A 19,897-nucleotide genomic window follows, 5' to 3' on the forward strand; every position below is an offset into this window, starting at 1 on the left:
ATTTATTTCCTTTCCGATTCCAACTTTATTTCAATGGGAAACACATTGATGAGATCAGTAGAATTTTTAATGGTTCTTATCGCATAGTTAGAAATTCAGAAAAACTGTGATAATTATAGTATGTGTTATTTGATGATTTATGCTATTATTTAAGAATTATTTAACGCACTAGCATCATTAATACAAATATAATAAAGTTTCATTTACAGCCGACAGTAAAAGAAAAATAAAGACTCTCGTAAATGATATATTTCTTGTTTTTTATATGCATTTTCTATTTATTATTATTAAACCAACTATAGTGTAAAAAATTAAAACCTTTTCAAGTTACATTAGATAATTTGTTTGTTTGTTTTGGGGCCCGGCATGGCCTAGCGCGTAAGACATGCGACTCGTAATCCGAGGGTCGCAGGTTCGCGCCCGCGTCGCGCTAAACATGCTCGCCCTCCCAGCCGTGGGGGTGTATAATGTGACGGTCAATCCCACTATTCGTTGGTAAAAGAGTAGCCCAAGAGTTGGGGGTGGGTGGTGATGACTAGCTTCCTTCCCTCTAGTCTTACACTGCTAAATTAGGAACGGCTAGCACAGATAGCCCTCGAGTAGCTTTGTGCGAAATTCCAAAACATTTGTTTTTTGCGAATATAATGAAAATTTTGTTTGTGTGTTTTGGAATTTCGCACAAAGCTACTCGAGGGCTATCTGTGCTAGCCGTCCCTAATTTAGCAGTGTAAGACTAGAGGGAAGGAAGCTAGTCATCACCATCCACCGCCAACTCTTTTACCAACGAATAGTGGGATTGACCGTAACATTATAACGCCCCCACGGCTGAAAGGGCGAGCATGTTTGGCGCGACTGGGATGCGAACCAGCGACCCTCGGATTACGAGTCGCACGTTAATCAGTTTAAATCGCCAAGTAATATACACATTTTATGATGGGATTATTTGTTAGAAAGAACAGTAAAATTTAAGCATAAACATACATATATATATATTGTTAAGAGCCTTAAGTTATTTAGAATAAACAAATGTTTGGTTTGTTTTGAATTTCGCGTAAAGCTACACGAGAGCTATCTGTGATAGCCGTCCCTAATTTTGCAGTGTGAGGTTAGAGGAAAGGCAACTAGTCATCAACGAATAGTGGGATTGACTGTCATATTATAATGCTCCCAAGGCTGAAAGGGCGAGCATGTTTGGAATTATGGAGATTCGAACCCGCGACCCTCAGATTACGAGTTGAGTGTCTTACCCACCTGGCGATAAACAAATGTAGTTTCATGTTGCAATTTAAACTCATTCGAGAAATAAAAAAAGGTAATTTAGATTTCAATTTTTTTTCCTTTTTGGTGATTATTGAGTTAGAATAAAGAGAATAACAGATAAAATACAGTTTTACTGAAACAAATGAAATGGTTAGATATTACGCAAATGAAATTTGAAAGTTTTCATATGAAAAAAGTGTGTTTTTTTTTAAAAGTTAAAATTGCATTACTTGGAGCAGTGAATTTTTTGACTTCCTATAATCATGGAGAATTTTCTAGGTTAAGATATTTTGTTCTGATTATATATAAAACGTACTACAAGTTATAGTATGGAGACTCCAAAGGTCAATTTTTAAGTCGAATAAACTAAGCCCTTGCAATGAGAGTTCTTCCTTTGTACTCCTGTATTTATGCATGGGTTGTTAGACTACCTCACTCATAACAAGTAATTTTTTATTATGACATTTTATAAGTTTATTGTTCTCAGGTTATGTAAAGTTTGTTAGACAAGTGATTCACAAAACTTTTCTCGTATCTAATTCGTCAAAAAAATCCTTTACAGCATTCCTTACAAAAAACATTACTGCTATATTAGCAACTGTTTGTACCTAGTACAAACAATAATGCAGTGATTTATGTAGTGTCGTAATGAAACCCACTATACTAATAAAGAAATGTGATGTAGTCCTGTTGCAGTTTTGACTAGTACAGTTACAAATTACAATATGCAGAACTCTTGCATTTCATGGAACCTTAATATTCCAGGGAATTCCAGGATGTCTGTCAAAGAATTTGAGAAGCACAACGTTAGATTACTCCATTCTAAAGGGATGGGGGTAGGCAAGATGTGTAACTGTCTTTATATTTGAAAAGTTTTTGCCTTTCTCTTTGTTATTAAAATGGACAAGAAGGTTTTAGTATAATGAGATGATTCCCTTCTCTCAAATAATAAACGGTTAAAGTTTAATTTAGTTTTTGTTGGTTATAGATTTAGGAATGGCTGTGTTAACCTGGAGGTAAAGGGGGGAGAATGGTACTATGTATCTGCTATTCAATTAAGATATAATATTTTAATTTTTTTTCAGAACTCTTAGTTGGTCACTAGAGTTACGCAAATAATACTTTTAACTATTTCTGTCCTAAAAGTATATATGATTTGGGTTCACTAATTGGTATTTAACTTACTTTCCACAATGTTCAAAACTTAGACTGAATAAATATTGCAATTTACATTTTCATCATGAAGAAAGGGTGTTAAAAAACTTCCTAATTCATGCTTGTGGATCAAACCAATTTTATTTGATTTTGTATATCTTTGTTTAATAATAAAATTTATGTATTTGACAGTGAGATATATTTATTAATCACAGATACAATACCAGCATTTTTCATGTGTAGATTTCATTCTTGATCTGACACATTTAATTCTCAATGTAACATTTTTTTTACTTGATAGTAGAATAGGATAACTTATAATTTTCAACAAAACAAAACAACAACAAAAAAAAACAACAACACACAAAACAAAACAGCTTAATGATAAGTTACTTTTTACACATTCTGACTCACACTACACAGAAGTAGATTTGGTAAGTGAATATTTATTTATTTACTTGAAACTTTATATGAAGCAGCCTGGAAAGGTTCTACAAAATTCATAGATTTTTAGTATTCTAAAATTCAAAATTTATACCCTTATGGAGTTGCTGACAGTTTTATATAATGATGATATCATATATAAACTACTTTCCATAATTTTACAGTGCCATCATCACTACAAGAGGCTAACAATCCACCCCCTTTTGTATTCCAAGCTACAGAATTTACATCCTGGGAATGTGCTTTTGAAGCAGTTGCTACTAAATTAAATTGTGGTGCATTTGAGTCTGAGGAGTTTTCTTCTTGAAACAGCCTGATGGCATCATCACCTCCTGCTGTGACAATCAATTCTGAGATTGGGCACCTAATTGAATAATAAAGAAGTTGGTTTTCTATTATTACATATAGTCCAACAATTTATTATTAAAAAGTGTTTCACAACTTGTTGATAAGTTATTCATCCAGTTTCAGTAATATAAGACTTAAAAGGAGTAGCTAAGAAAAAACAAACCTGATACATATAGATGAACACTATCTAAGATTACATTTGCTAAGTGATCGATAGCTTTGCTTTACATGCTCAAACTAGCAAACACGATAAAAAAAATTGATGACACCAATCTCATATTTTTCATTATAGCACATGTAGAATAAAAATTTTAAAGAATTTATTATTAAAATATTTAAACAGTGATTTTAATTACAAGAAAAATCATGTACTTTTCTCTGTTGGTCTGTTGAGATGCTTGAAAATAGTTATTCATTGGATTTATGGAGCAAAAATGAAAATATTTCCTATCATGCAAAGCTTAAGAAACCAACCTTAGTTTTTTATATACTTACCAGTTAATGTCATAAACTGTACGAGGATGAAAACCTGACAAAGTACACACACACTTCCACACAGGATCTACTCTATTTGTAATTATACCTATACAAAGCAAGAGTGGCAGGCTTTTAGAAAATTTACTACTGAATGCAAATAATTAACATATATAGAGCACACAGTTTGGTAGTCATTTTTCAAAACTATTGTTTAAAAACAAAACGATACTAAAAATTATGAACTACTATACATTCTACATGTTTAATTGTTTAACTGTATCATCATCAGGAGTATATGTCAAAACATGTAGAATGTATGAAAATGTTCCAAATTTCACAGTTTTATTTTTATAAGTTAAGACAATTTGTAATGTATTTTGAGAATAGGAAAAGCCTGTAGTTTGTTTTTTCTTAGGTTTTAAAATTGCAGCTCTTTTGTTACTTTTAAAGTCTTCATAAGATTTTAGGGCAGATAACTTTAAAATAGAATGTTAGTAAATTATATACCTCAAATTATTTCATCTAATAATAAGAGTTTGCAACTTACAAATTGTCTAATTTTTTAAACTTCAAGGAAATTACATATTTAATTTTGCCTTTAAAATGCAGTTCAAACTGCACTCCACCAAAATACATTTGGAGTGAGAAAAAAAATGTTCATGGCTCTTCAAAGATGAAACTTCTGAAACAATACATAGGGTTAAAATTCTATAACCAAGAAATTCTCTAAAGAAAAAAATTATTAAATTTACTAATAAAAGTTACCTTTTTACTGTTAATTAAGTGCATTTCTTCTGGAAAAAGGTAGAAGCTGTTTTCTAAAATAACTGTGCATAAAATATTGAACAGATGCATATAAAACTGCAGAGTCAGTCTACTAAGTAGCATTTAGTAACCAGCAAAGGCATGTCAGAAACAACAAACTGTATAAAAATAGTTATTGCTAAAATTAGCATACAAAGATTGCACGATTGAAGAAAAAAAATAGACAACTGTATTCTTCATAAAATCTTAATTTATTCATGTCCATGGTTTTGCTAGTAAAGCCATCATCAGACATATACTGAAGTTTCTTTGAAATGTATAATTGTCTTTACTTTTTTGTTCCATTCTATAATTATCAAGTTTCATCAAGTACCAATTGTAATCAAGAATTAGATAATTTTAACTGTAATCATCATCACATTACCCTCACTATTTCCAGGTAAGTATTCTTTCCAAATTTTAATAGTTTTGTCATCACTACAAGAAGCCAGTCTTTTTCCAAAATGGTCAAAAGCAATGGACCAAACAGTTGATTCATGTGATTCTAATGAAGCAAAGCAGCACCAGTCATCACCATCTTCTTTAAACAATTTGATAGTGTTATCATAACCTGCTGATGCTAATATCTGAAAAAGAAAAGAATAATAAGAAAAGCAATGAGGAATAAATGTATGTGCACAAACCACATTTTGTTAGTGAAAGCCCAGGACAACTAACTTGTGCCACAATTTTTGAATCATGTATTCATTAAATATTAAACTTTCTGCATAAAAAAAATCTACCCAAAACATTTTGCACTATAAAACACATATTAACCAAGTTAGCACACTGAATATTGTTTTAAAAAACAAAAAAAAATAAATTCCATTTATCACTAAGTAATTAGGGATTAACTGTTTAACAGTGAATAATAACAACCACTAAGTATGGCAGTGTTTAATATGTAGGGATGGGCTAAGAAAATAATGACTGTTGCATTCAACCTATGACTCTATGATGCTTACAAGTAACTGCTAAAGTTGAGTTATAGCCTTATTTGAGTACCTATTTGCCATCATTAAGTGTTTCATAGCTTGTGCAGCTCACAGTATCATTGAAAAGTGTTACTAAAGTGGAGAACAGAGAACTAGCTAAAGACCCAAAGTGTTCATATTTCTTGTTTCTTTTCCCAAACTAGCCAAAAAATGTGTATATATTACCATTGAATTATAGAAATAAAATAAAAATCACCTATCAACCTCCTTCAATGAAATTGTTTAAAAAAAACTAAATGAAAGATACAAGTAATAAATATTTGTTTTGCATAAATTAAGTGTGATGTAGGAATGTTAGTGTCAAAAAATAAAGAAACAAGACAGGGATAAATACACAAACCATACAAAAATCATTACACAAGTAGTCAAACCTATCCAAGAATAGCTTTTACCTACAACTAAATGTTAAATTTCTCTCAGTTGCTGAATTCAGATTTGAATACAAACATTTAAACTGAATAGTGCTAAAAAATCTTATAGTGACTAATAACCAAAAGTTTATAAGACTGACTCAGTACTTACTGGTTACTTATGTAGGAAATTTTGTATGTTTTTGTGTATTCACCACTACCTTTTTTTCTGTGTTTTTGGTATTGCCATCCCTACATCATACTCAATTTTTGCAATTTTTTTTATTATTTGTAAATGTTAAATTGTCATAGTGAGATAAACTTATAAGTGGTACAGTGTAAAACGTTATTGTTTTACTATCATACCAAATTGAAGCCTGCTCAGGAAAAAAGTTCACAAGAATGGCCATATTTTGTTTCAATTCAGCATTTGTTTCACAAATGACATCCCACAGCTTTAAACAGTATATAAAAGTATTACCAGCTTGTGAAGCAAGACTACTTTTGAAAATCATTGCCTCATGTCATATAAACTATTTTTTGCTGGTCCTTGTGAACATATACATGATAAACAATTTTTAAATTGCTAAACCTTAGCTGCTTTTTACTATAAACCTACCTCTTTTTGTGGATGCCACAAAACTTTTTTCACATCTTGTGAGTGGGAGTTGAGAACACTGACACATTCATACTCATCATCATCAGAAACTGACAGTTGTAAGAAAGTAAAAAATAAAGTAATTTAGTGTTACATGGGGACTTATTATATGTTGTTTTACTCAAATATATCTCAGTAAGTAAAAAGTTTAACAACAAAAAAGTGAAATAGAAATCCAGCCAGTTTGACAGTGTGCAAAAAAAAAAAGACAGAAAATTAGAACTAAATAAACAATAGTATCTGCATGGTATATTTCTGTAACATAATTTTACACTCAGTAGCCACTTTATTTGGTACACCTATCTTGTATTGGATAGGACCCACTTTTGCCTCCAGAACAATCTGAAATCTTTGTGGCATGTTTTCAACAAGGTGCTGGAAACAGTCCTTAGGGATTTTGGTCCATGCTGACTCAATAGCATCATGCACTTCCTGCAGATTTGTTGGTCACACAATAATGCTGCAAACCTCCCCTTCCACCTCATCCCAAAAGTGCTCTATTGAATTGAAGTATGGGGACTGTGCAGGCTATTGGAGTACAGTGAGATCATTGTCATATTCATGAAACCAGCTTAAGATGATGCGTGCTTTGTGCCATGGTGCAATATCCTGCTGGAAGTAGCCATTGGAAAACAGATAGACTGTGACCATAAAGGGATGCAAATGGTCAGCAACAATGCTCAGGTATGCTGTAGCATTCAAACGATACTTATTTGGTATTAAGAGGCCTAATGTGTGCCAAGAAAACATTCCCCACACTATTACACTACCATCACCAGCCTGTACCATTGACACAATGCCAAATTCTGACCCTACCATCTGCATGTCCCAGTAGAAATCCAGATTTGTTAGACCAGGTGACATTTTTTCAATCTTTAGTCCTCCAGTTCTGGTGATTCCATGCCCACTGTAGCTTTTTCTTCCTATTTTTACCTGATAGGAGTGAAAATTGGGGTGGTCTTCTGGTGCTGTAGCCCATCCACTTCAAGTTTCGACATTGTGCATTCAGAGATGCTCTTCTGCACATCACTGTTGTTAAGAGTGATTATTTGAGTATTTGTAGCCCTCCTGTCAGCTTGAATGAGTCTGGTCATTCTCCTCTGACCTCTCTCATTAACAAGGTGTTTTCATCCACAGAACTGCTGCTCACTAGAATTTTTGTTTTTTGCACCATTCTCTGTAAACTGTAAAGAGTAGTTATTTGAGTATTTGTGGCCCTCCTGACAGCTTGAACAAGATTGGCCATTCTCCTCTAACCTATCTCATTAACAAGGTGTTTTTGTTATCATTAAAAGTTTTCTTGTCAATTAATAAATGTTGTTCTTTGTTCTCTGGGATCAAAGTGAATTTATTTGCACTGAATTATTTATCACTCACTGTAACAAGAATGTTATTGGTTTTATTACATGACAAGTAAAGACAATTATTTTTAATGAAAAATCAATTTCTTTAATTTTTATAGAGTGGTCTTGTTAAAATCTGTGGGTAGAAATTCACTGGGACATTATTTTTTGTATTTACAGCTTGTTACAGCTCTTGCTTGAGAAAAAGTTTACTCAGAAACAAGTATACTTGAAAGGTACTGTTAATGGACTACATGTCTAAGAAGTTTCAAATAATGATGTTTTGAGCTATTCAAAACATTGTTCAAAATTTCCTAGACAGATCCAGTTCATTAACAATACTTTTCAAATTTTTTACAGGTTTTACATCACATTGTGTGAATGATATACTTTCACGTAAAACAGTTTTAGTTTACAAAACAGTAACTTAATCTTAAATTGAGGTACCTGAAGATTTCTATCATATTAAGTAAAGAATTGTTTGAAAAAGTCAGTAAAAAGACAAACATCTGAAAATAGAAAGATTAGTCTCATTATAAAATAGTTAATTAAATGAATATAACTGATTAATAAGTATAACAAGTAATCACTTAACATATTCCATTACAGAGAAGGAAAAGTTCTTATACATTTTTTAATTATTTAAAGTAGTATTATCTTTTGTACTAATTTGGATTAACTAAATTTAATACAATTGATAAGTAAAAGTAAGATGGTCAAAGTTTATTGATTTAAATTGTACAACATCAAATTATGCTTAGTATATGTAATGGCAACTTAAGTTTATATATAACTTAACTTACTGGTAAGTCATAAAATAGGTTAAATACATTGTTTTATTAGACAAATACAAATCAAACATTGATTTATTGCTTTTTCCATGTTCTAAGAATTAACTTGTTCACATGAACTTATACTCATTAGTTTAAATTCAGCTTATGGGCCAGGTTTTCATAAGTGTCAATTTGATGATGTCAGCATTTTGGAGTAAACTTTTTTGAGTATGTACCACACATAAAAAATATAACAATTTCAAAATGATGGAGAGAGCTGTCCAAACACATGCAATACATAGAGTTTCTGTTAAGTTTTTTCAGCAAACCAAGGAAATAAGCCACATTGGGGTGTTAAATGTAGTATGTCACGAGCAGAAAATTTAATTTAAAAAATAACTAATGTATGTGCAAAATCCATTTCTTTATAACAGAACACAATTTTAAATAAAAGTACTCTCTTCATAACAAAAGCATGACTTTCACTAGGACTGTAGAGGAGGATTTGATTATATCTTTATTGGCATAGTTCTTAAATGTAATACTAAAGAACCAGTTTTAGAAAACTATTGTTTTTTCAATAAAGGATAGTACTTTTTACTATATAAAAACACTGCAGTTTATATCAGTAAAATGTATGAAAATTTTGAACTCTGTACATTAAATCATATTGATGGAATGAATTGTGTATTACTAGAGTCTAATACAAACACTTTTTCTGTGCAGTACTTCCCAGAAAAATAACAAAACCTTTTTTTTTAAACAATGAGGTATGAATACAATGATTAGTGATTACTAGCACAGAAAGTCACCTGTATGACTGTTACTTCTGTCCATAGGGTTGTGTTTTTACTAGTGGTGTTAAATGAACAATAATGTTAAAAACATTTTTACCTTAATTCTGATTTTATAATAAGTTAAATAAAATTGGTAAATATTAAGTGTCACCAATTTAATCTGTTTCATAGAGAACTTAACATTTTCAAACACTGAAAATGTATTTTACACAGATATTCATCTCCTTTCACATCTAAATTTCCCAATGCTGCTCTCCGTATGTAAACATTTTTGCTTACCACTAGGTTTGAAGCTCCCACCTAATACTGCTCTCTCGTTGCATGCAAATGAGCATGTGGTAACCCTCCACCAATTGAAGTTCAACACCACTTCTTAGTGCATGTGGTTCCCTCTATCATTACTTAAAGATCACATAAGAAAATAAGGTGCATCTGAAGAGAGAATGATGGGAGGTAACTATCTATTGGAAATATATTTTTAGAGTTGGGAAATGTTAACTTCAAATATGATACTAACATTCTACTAGATCTAGCTAAAATCCCATGTTGAAATGGTGGAAAGAACAGTGCAAAATTTTATCAACATAAGTCCCCTTTAGGAAGCATCCAAAGAGAACTTATGAAGTGTGACACCCTATACCTTAGAACAGTGTGGGGCACACTTGTGGGAGATTGCATCTTGACTGTAAAGAGTACGCTCTTAGTCCAGAAAAGAAGAAAGTGTCACAAGTGATTCAAGCTCAGTCCAACATCTGCATCAGGCTTTCAGAAGTGCTAGTTGTATGGTATGGCTATGGTGAATCATACCATATGTGATGGGTCAACTCCCAGCCAACTCCATACAGCACCAGGAATTTTGGCTTCTGGGCTGTGACAGGATGATGGACCCTATAAATTCTCATTGAACCTGATGAGGCAGAAAGAAAAAGTAACAATTGCTTTGCAACTAAAAGATAACTTGTGTTGGCTGGTCTTGAACCAATTCAAGATAAGACCACTCAGAAGCTAATTTCTAGGTAGTGGTAACATAGGAGAAAGCCATCTAGAGAGGTAATATGTATTACACTGTCCTACTCTCTAATGCGTGGAATTGGTCACAGTGTGAAGTATCCTGATGGAAAGAACCTGTAAACACCAACATACTTTTCCAAACAACAAAGAATGTGGTAAATGGGTAAGATGATGGACCCATTCAGTGAGAGTAACAGGAGAAAGATTGTAAGTAATTGAAGAATTCTATGGTAGAAAGAGATGGAATTGGGAACCATGAAAAGAAGAAATGTGGGCTAACTAACAAAGGAGTGCATTAATAGGATAGAGGGAATGAATGGGAATAAAGATGAGAATGATAAGAAGAGATATAGAGGTGAACATATGCACTGCAGATGTTTTATGGAGAAAAACATATCCAGGCAAAAAATAACATAAAAGTGATGAAACAGAATGCAAAAAGAATGAAAGGTGTACACATCAGAATGCCAATAATCATTGGCACAGAGAAGGAAATATAGTTTAAGGGGCAGATGGTTTAAGGAACAGGAAGTCAAAAGTGCAAATGGAAGTAAAGTGAAGGCATAATGAACAACATTAAAGACAGTCAGGTAGGCTAGAAGAATGGAAAGGGCTAGGGAGAAAAAAAAATCAACATAAAAGGAAAACCAGAATGTAGTCAAGAGAGCAACATGCATTAAGCAGAGGCAGCTGAGCTATGTACTTTCTGTTATTTCCTAACTATTGCAGAGCTTGATTTCATCACTTGCTCCTATGATTTTACATGTATGTCTGTATATAAAATGTTGAAACTGAGAGTCAACATAAAGTAGAGACAAAGAATCTGCAATAATTCAAAATTTTATGAGAAAGATGAAAATGCAATGATATACAAATAGTCAGGTTCATCCACATCCCTGCTTACAAGATTTCACCAAAATAATGCTGATAGCTGTGGGATGACAAAATTTATGTTCTATGATGTGGATGAATAAACAAGCTAGACAAGTTATTTAAACAAGTGGTCAAAGTGGAAGGGGATAAGTCACAAGAAGAGGAGGAATCCCATAGAAAAAAAGTAAATTGCCTTGAAAGGGATCAATGTAAGTGAAATAGAAACAACCAACTATAACAGGACAAAAGAGTTGATCAGATTTAGAATGATCATAAACAGAAAAATTAAAGGGAAAGTGACTGCAGAAAATATCCAATCACCTATCCAAGCAGCCCAAATATTGGGGAGGAGATAGCAGCTATGAAATGAAATCAATCTGTCCTTGTGGTGAAGAATGCAGGCATCAAAAGCGAAACAAAAGTGATACCTCTTGCAAGAAAGAAAAAGAAAAAATACATCATGAGAGAAAGATGGCACAGGAAACAAGTGACCAAAGATTCAAATGCAGGGCATGTACAAATCTTAAAGACTCATCATAAGCTTCAGTGAAGAAGAAAAACTGTAGTACTGATTAGAAAACATTAGAACAGAATTGTAAGAACCAGAGTAAAAAAGAGAATGATGAAAGTTATACTGCATCAAATGATCAAAGAAACATAAAGACTCTTCTAAAGCCAGGATAGAAATTTAATTTTTACTTTTGGTTTTGTTTGGAATTTCACAAAAAGCTACTTGAAGGCTGTCTGCCATTAGCTCTCCCTAATTTTGCAGTAATAGACTATAAGGAAGGTAGTTAGTCAACACCATTTACTGCCAACAGTTGGGCTACTCTTTTACTAATGAATAAATGGATTTAATACCACACTATAATGCTTATATGGTTGAAAAGTTGAGCATGATTGGTGTTAGATGGATTTGAACCAAACTGCAAGCTGAGCATCTTAACCACTAAGCTATGTCAGGCCTGGGTAGAAAGGAAGTGAGATGAGGAAGAGTTGAAAGACCTGGAGGAAAAGACTGGCAAATGGATGAGCATTGATAAATCATCCACCTACTGATAAAATGCATAGGTGGGCCACTGACAAAAGCAAGAAAAAAAACACAACAAAACCTGTTACTCCACAATATAAAAGTTTGTTCATTTTAGAAGGGGCCAGACAAGGGCCACATATGAAGATGAAAGTGTGCAATAATATTATGGTGAAAAATGAGCATCCAACACTGATGTGCAGTGCACAGGATGATGGTGTGTTCACCTCTATTATATCTCTTCTTATCACTTCTCATCTTATTCCCATCTTTATGGTCAGGGATGATGTTGTAACTGAGAGTCAACACAAAGCACAGGTTTAAAGAATCTGCAGTAATTCAACATATTATAAGTAGAGGTGCATGCAAAAAACTCACATAAGAATTAGAAGAATATAGCTGAAGTAAAACAAAAGCTCATATACTTGAATTATCAGAACAGCATAGAATAAATTTGGTGTTACTTGACCCTAGTATGTGATAAAAGAACCAGAAACATAGAGGAGGTTGCAGAAATAGCCGATTAAAGTCTTTCAAATACAAGGCAGACTCAGTAGAAGGCCAAGAGTGCTGGGTCTGAGATGAACGAACAATATTATACACAGTGGTGGTAATACTTCTCACCATCTGGACAACTTCAGTTGACAGGGAAAAATGATATGACAGCTCCAACAAAGGAAAGTCTGAATCTTGGAAGAATTCAGAAACATGGATATAACAAAACTGTATACAATAAGATTTGTATGAATTATTTCATGAAGAATAAGTCTGGTATGTCCACTTTGGAAAAGACCTACTAAAGAAACAATACTAAAGATTCAGGAATATATGTCCCCATAATTGGATTAAAAAAAATCAAATTAATATGAAAATTTGTATTATTATTTTGCAAAATCAACAAAATAAAGGAAAGAAATATAACACTTTGAATATTAACACAAAGTTTACAATAATGAGTGTAAAAAATTTCCTTATTTAAAAAAAACATATCTGAATCATTAGGAATGCCAAGGAAAGACTACTAAGCAATACTGACTTAAAATTGATCTTGGAGATGGAAGATGATGGTGACTGCATAAGATAATACCAAACTGCCCTAACAAGTGAGCAAGAAAAAGACAAAGAAGAGCAGAAAGAAAATACTCAAGGCAGAATGTATAGAACCAGGAGGCCATGAGTCTTGGGTCCAGCCTGAAAATAATGAAACAGAAATACTATCACCCAAAATCAGGGAGAGTAAAAGTCCTCCTGTGCTTCACTAGAATAGTTTGTAATAATAAAGAAAAAAAAGCTGAAGCTTCACAGAAAGCTTTCTGCTTTAAAAACATCTGAGACCTTTTATTGTAAGAGACATAATCCATAGTTAAGACTTTAAAAACGAATGGGATCTAAATAAAAAAAGAAAATTCACTTTTCTCACATTAACACTAATTTTTGGGATACAGTAGCAAGTTTTATAAAGGTAGTGATAAGCACATACTATGTAACCCTCTTGTTACAACTCTTCTTACAGTCATAGGTCAAAGAGCAATTCATCACATTTTTAGACTTACATTCAAAAATTTTGTTTAACTATTATTTTATGAATATATGTTAATAAGTTTGGTATCAAGTTCTAGATTACAATTTATATTTTAGTATTATATGTTAGTTTCTTAATTTGAAAGTAAATTTTTAAAAAACAACTAAATAAACTAAATATCAGTTTTCATAATCCATGTGGCATGTTGTTATGATGTCTAAATACAAATTATAGTTTCTTAAGAATTTAAAACTCAAATTATTGATACAGACAAACTAGAATACAGAATGAAAACCTTTTTTCTATTTGCTGAAATATCACTATAATTAGTGAAACAAATGTTTCCATTTTTGGAAACACTTCCTTTCATACACCTACTTTGTTATCTCATGGCTTTAGAACCAATCAAAACTTCAGAATTTCTTCCACATAGAGTTAAGAAGTTCCCAAGATTATTTTTGTGTCTTATCTTAGAAGGGGTATGGAAATTATATTCAAAATATCATATTTTCTAGACCAAAACAGCTTAATTATTATAATGCGTGGTAGATTTTAGTGGATTTCTGTGATATTGAGATCATTATTTACAACTTTCTGTTATTTAAAAATGCATACATGAAACCTAAAAAATACTTTGTTTTAAATCCTCCATGTGTGAAATTTGACAAGACTTATTAGCAAATTACTGCAAACAGCAAGTACAAAGTCAGTTAAGTTAACAATATTGTTTTCTATACTTCTTTATTTACTGTTCTATGTTTCAAGAAAAGTAACAGAATTTAAGAACTTATTTGTAAACAGTGATAATATGTATACATGTTTAATGTATTATAGCCAAAATGTGATGGTATTTTACAAAATACTGGTCCACTAAAACAAAGCCAAGACAAGACAAGACAAGCCATTTTATGAAGGTCAGTTTTACACCAGTGAATATAATATCATGAATGCACGTGCACTGCATCATTGCAACTTCTGTAAAGTTAGTCAGATATGACAGAATGATCAATTATATATATACACACACACACATGTAAAATTTTGTGATTTAGGCTACTTAAATTAAACATTTATGGTTTCTTGTTATAATAAGCAGTCATTCTAAAATGAAAAAAGCATTACTTGTGTCTATTTCCTAATTTTTATGGTGGTCATGAGATTGGTCAAATCAAGCAAAGTTATAGAGAAACAATAGTGAAAATAACAGATGAAGTACAATTTTTCTAAACAAAAGAAATGGCATTTGATAATTATTTGTAAGTTATAAAGATTTCATATGCTAAATTTTCTAATGTATAAAAGTATTTCTTAACCTAAAAATCAAAATTACTCTGCAGGTTGGTTAGTCAACATTCGAAAAGAAAAAGTGCATAAGGAAATCTTACTTAAAAAGTCTTAAAACTTAATAAGAAAATCTGATATTTTGTGTACTAAAGCCTTGCAATGTTTACTGATAATCTGCAAAAGTTTGCAAAACTATGTAAACTGTATTAAATGTTAATTTGTGAAGGATGACAGGAAAGTAGCTAACAACTATATACATTCAATGTCAAATAATAAATGAATATGAAAACAGTACTAATAATAAATTAACCAATATAAAGTAATAAGTCTCTAACATAAGAAGATATTTTGTCTCATTATTTGTTCAATTTTATTAGTTTCAATTTGTTATTTGATTTCAGTAGAATTAGCTTCTCAAAATTGTTATTTATCAATCCAGCTCATTTGGTTTTAAAATTTTGAAAAAATGAGCTGCATGCACAGCTGTATTAAACAAAATGGGCATATTATAGTAAATAAAGAGATTTTAAAGCTGGTTAAGGGAAGAAACATGATTATATATCTTTTGAAGCAGATGATTCTGTGCTCAGAAACAGTTGTTTGATCATTGCTACTTTGGGACAAATTACACTTTTTGCTTGTTATTTAAAGCACACAAAGTCTTTGTCATCCTCCTCAATGCTATAGAATGATGAAAACATTTAAATCAGTATTTGCTGAACTTTCATCATTCCCACCTTCTATCTTCTTTGAAAGTTTTTTAATCAAGCTAAGACAAATTCTTTCAGACCATGGGTGGATAGCAGCTGCAAAAATGTGATCCTCATTGATAAAGGCAGCTCAAAGCACTTTTAATTTCCTTAAATCAAAGCATTAACAAGTGGATTGCAAGTCTGATTTACCACAAAGATCTTTCAGTTTTGTCAAACATATGGTTAGTGTTAAAAGTAAGTAGTTATATATAGACCTTAGTTTCACTATGAAGTAAATCCAGCATGCATGCTAAAAGTTGCATGACAATTATGTATTCTTTGATGAAGTTTATATCCCAAAAATTTAAAATGAGCAGTGCTTAGTTAATCACACACTTTATTGTTATTATGCTTTCTATACAAATGAACACACTGCATCTTGAATTCCACCTCACAGAATAAGTAACAAGAAAAATTTTCCCTGATTTTTGTTGTATAAGGTCAACTGCTATTGTGCTGAGGCTCTATTAAATCCAAAGCATCCCAGTCTTGGCAAATGCTCATCAGGACACTATCTTCAATGTACCATTGCTCAAAGCCTTTTTTGCATCATTGGCTACTATTAAAATGTATGTGCTGCACATCAAAAACACTCAAGAATAAAGCAAACTTCACTGAACTTTGTCTCACTACTGATTATATCAGAAATCCAGTGGAAGTTTGTTTCATTTCCTCATCCTTCATCTCTTGACTCAAGTGTGCTTTGCTCTAGTTTGGAATGAATGGCATCACTGTTTACAGATTCAGTTCTTGATTCAATGGAAAAGATCCTGAAAAAAAAAAGTGAAATATATATATTAAAAAAAGAGGTGTGTGTGTGTGTCTATATATATGATTCATGGCTTAGCAGTACCATCTTGGCCCAATATGATGATAATTTTTCATGCAGCACTCCTCTATTTGTCATCAGCCATTCAAAGTGCCTGTTGATGACTGGTCTATAAAACAGTTAAAATCCAGGTTAAAGACACGGTAGATTTTGTGTTGCAGCTCTATAGGGAGAATGTTTAAAAGCCTAGAAGAGTAGAGAGAATATGGCATGATAACCAAAGTCTGAAATAAAGAGAAGGAAACAGTACTGGTATTTATATATACTTGTCTCAACTCAAGAAACATCTGCAGTACTTTTCATGCCTTTGCTTGAGCTTTCATTATTTGTCATTTTCATGCATTACATTTAAGCCATGCTTTCTTGAAAGCATTGTGTGTTAGATTGATGAATTTTGTTCAATTTGAAAAAAATTATTCAGTCAGACAAACAATTTCATAAAGACCTAACTTTACTTAACCCTACAAGACTCAGTGCCACTTTTAAATTCCTTAGTGCATTGGTACTGCATTACATTCAAAGTTTCATTATCATTGCATTCCAATGACATTATTATAGCATATGTTATAGTTCAAGGTATCATATTAAAGTTTTATTTCTAAAGAAACATCTAAACCAACAATTAAAAATTGCAGTTTCTGCTGTCATATGATCTGCTCATGGTCATAGTTTTTAAACTTTAAGAGCTTATACAGAAGGAACTGTGTGTGTGTGTGTGTGTGTGTGTGTGTGTGTGCACTGTAGATGATTCCTTTAGATGGCTAAGATATACCATACATATGTTGTTCACTGCTTTCTTAGTCATGTGTAAATAATTTCTCCTGAAAGAAACCACTGTAAACATTTCTTTAGTTTAAGATTGGTCTCACTACTTACAAAATTAAAGCTGTGTTGCTATGCAACAGTTTTAAGTTGAATGACATACTTATAAACAATAAAAAGACCACAGTTCACTCTTGAAGATCATTAATGTAATTGGAAATGAGTTCATACAATCATTTCCAAACAGGGTAAAATGAGTTCAAAGTCCACTGTTGAAAGAGAAATCTGTAAAGACAAGACAGTTGTATATTTCACAAATACAATATTTACTCACAACCACGGTTTTACCAGTAGAGGCATCATATTATGGTCTTGAATAAATGATGCATGTGAAATGCGTGTCTTGTTTTTTTCTCAATTTTGTAATTAGGTAGTTTCATCCAATACCAATGCTTTCAAGTATCAATTATATTTTGCTTTTATATTCTAATTAACACCTTTATTTGTGGTTTAAAATGCATAATTGAAAGGACTAATGATTTTTATAAAATTAATTTGTTGACGCCTGGATTGTAAAAGCTCATCAGATAAACAGACAGTTCGTGCAAGCACCACCTCTTTTAGGGAAACACTTCTTTAACTGGAGTCTGCAGATAATAAATATAAGCTCCCACAGGCACCAGTTGTTGTTATTGGCATAAACAATAAAAGACAAAGAACTGGAAGGGTAAAATTAAATATAATTGATAAGTGAAAAAATAAAAATAAGATTGAAAACTATTCTAGAAATAATTAAAAGGTATTACATATTTCCATTTGTTAATTTTAAAGATTTCATTGCACTACACTGTAGTCTGTTTCATCTGAGCATATTTTATTTATTCTAAGAGCTTGACTGCCAGTAATGTGTTGTTTAGTGTGAGAGAAGTGACAGCTTTAATAATGAAGATATTGAGGTCTGACTGTAGGTTTTTTTGTACAAGTCAGTGTGTAAAATAGTTTTTTTTAAGAAACTGTGATGTGAAGAAAGTTAATCTGCATAAGTGAGTAATTGCAAATAAACTTGATTGTTTTGTGAAAGGAGTTTGCGTACGTGATAAATTCTGTAAATGATTTAAGACTGGCTGTCCAAATGAAAAATATGTTGGCTATGTAATGTTTCAATGTATAAAGTTTTAAAGGGCTGAGTTGAAAAACCTAATTTTCAATATGATCCATAAAAATGTTGGCATAATTGGGAGCCATTTTGGTACCAATTGCAGTACTGTTAACCTGAATATAATGCTCATTATTAAATGCAAAGTTGTTCAGAGTTAAAACTAGGCTGGCAAGATTGGTTATTGTTTGAGGTTCTGATGGGTTAGAAAGGTTTAATGCACACTTAAGACTTTCTAGTCCTTCATCATGTGGAATGATGGTGTAAAGGAAAGAAACATCCATTGTGCAAAATCCCTCAGTATTAATATCTTCTACAATGTTAAGAAAGTGGGTAGTATCATTTATGTAAGAAGGCAGGGAAGAGGGAATACATTTTATGTGTTGGGCAACAAATGCAGACTGCATTTCATTAACCATGTTTATATTAAAAACTGAGTTGGCCAGGATTGTTTGGTTTGTGTATTTTGGGCAAAAGCTATCAGGAAAAAAGCTTGTCTAGGTATCAAATACTGAAAGGTTTCTTTGTTAATTTTACTGTTTTGGAGTTATTTTAGTTTATAAGTTATGGTCTTAATAAACTGAGATGTAGGATCATGTAAGAGTTTTTTATATAAATTAATGTCCTTTAGCTGCCTGTTAGCTTCCATGATTTAGTCATCATTGTTAAGAATAACAACAGCTCCAATAACAACTGCTGACTGTTGTTAGAATTAAGATTATTTGAAGCACTGTTTGGTTAATATTATTAGGACACTGCTTGGAAGATTTTAAGGTCTGTATTATGTTATTTTCTATAACTTTAATATAGCTTTCTAAATTTCGTTCTCTGTTTGGTGGAGGTGTCCATAGACTTTTCTTTAAAGTTCAGTGTATGCTGATTTTTCAGTTAGGTGGGGTGTGCTGTGAAAAAAATTTGTAAAGTCTTAATTTTTTAGATAATTCATGAAGGTCAAAAAAGTTTTAGCTCATTAGTATAACTGTTATTTGGGCAGAAGTTAATACCTTTCATAAGGAGACTGAGTTCTGCTTCAGAAAAAGTTATATCTGAAAGATTAAAAATGTTAGAGATGTGTTGGAAGTCTTCATTATTATTTGTATGTTTTATAAGGTTGCTGTTATTTTCAACAGATTTGTTAGTTTGAGAAGGCTTATGAATATTAGAATATAAAGTGTTTTTAAATGGTTTTCAGACTGTAGTTATGAGATAAAGGAATTTTATTAGTTTCTGGTAGACTGCTTAACGTTATGGTTAATTTTTTATGACAAAAAAAA

At 31.8% G+C, this 19,897-nt stretch overlaps 1 protein-coding gene across 1 annotated transcript in view; it reads right to left on the reverse strand.

The window, feature by feature from the left end:
* Window positions 1–2,841: 2,841 nt before the first annotated feature.
* Window positions 2,842–19,897, reverse strand: part of Ciao1 (cytosolic iron-sulfur assembly component 1) — a 39,169-nt gene continuing 22,113 nt past the window's right edge. The window contains exons 3-6 of the mRNA XM_076461131.1: window positions 6,453–6,541; window positions 4,874–5,075; window positions 3,703–3,790; window positions 2,842–3,223 (exon numbers count right to left, since the gene is read on the reverse strand). Of these exons, the coding sequence (XP_076317246.1) occupies window positions 2,992–3,223; window positions 3,703–3,790; window positions 4,874–5,075; window positions 6,453–6,541 (611 nt within the window). The 3' untranslated portion in view covers window positions 2,842–2,991. The remainder of the gene's footprint in view (window positions 3,224–3,702; window positions 3,791–4,873; window positions 5,076–6,452; window positions 6,542–19,897) is intronic.

The sequence above is a fragment of the Tachypleus tridentatus genome, chromosome 10 (genome assembly GCF_004210375.1).
Source record: "Tachypleus tridentatus isolate NWPU-2018 chromosome 10, ASM421037v1, whole genome shotgun sequence".
Lineage (NCBI taxonomy): Eukaryota > Metazoa > Arthropoda > Merostomata > Xiphosura > Limulidae > Tachypleus > Tachypleus tridentatus.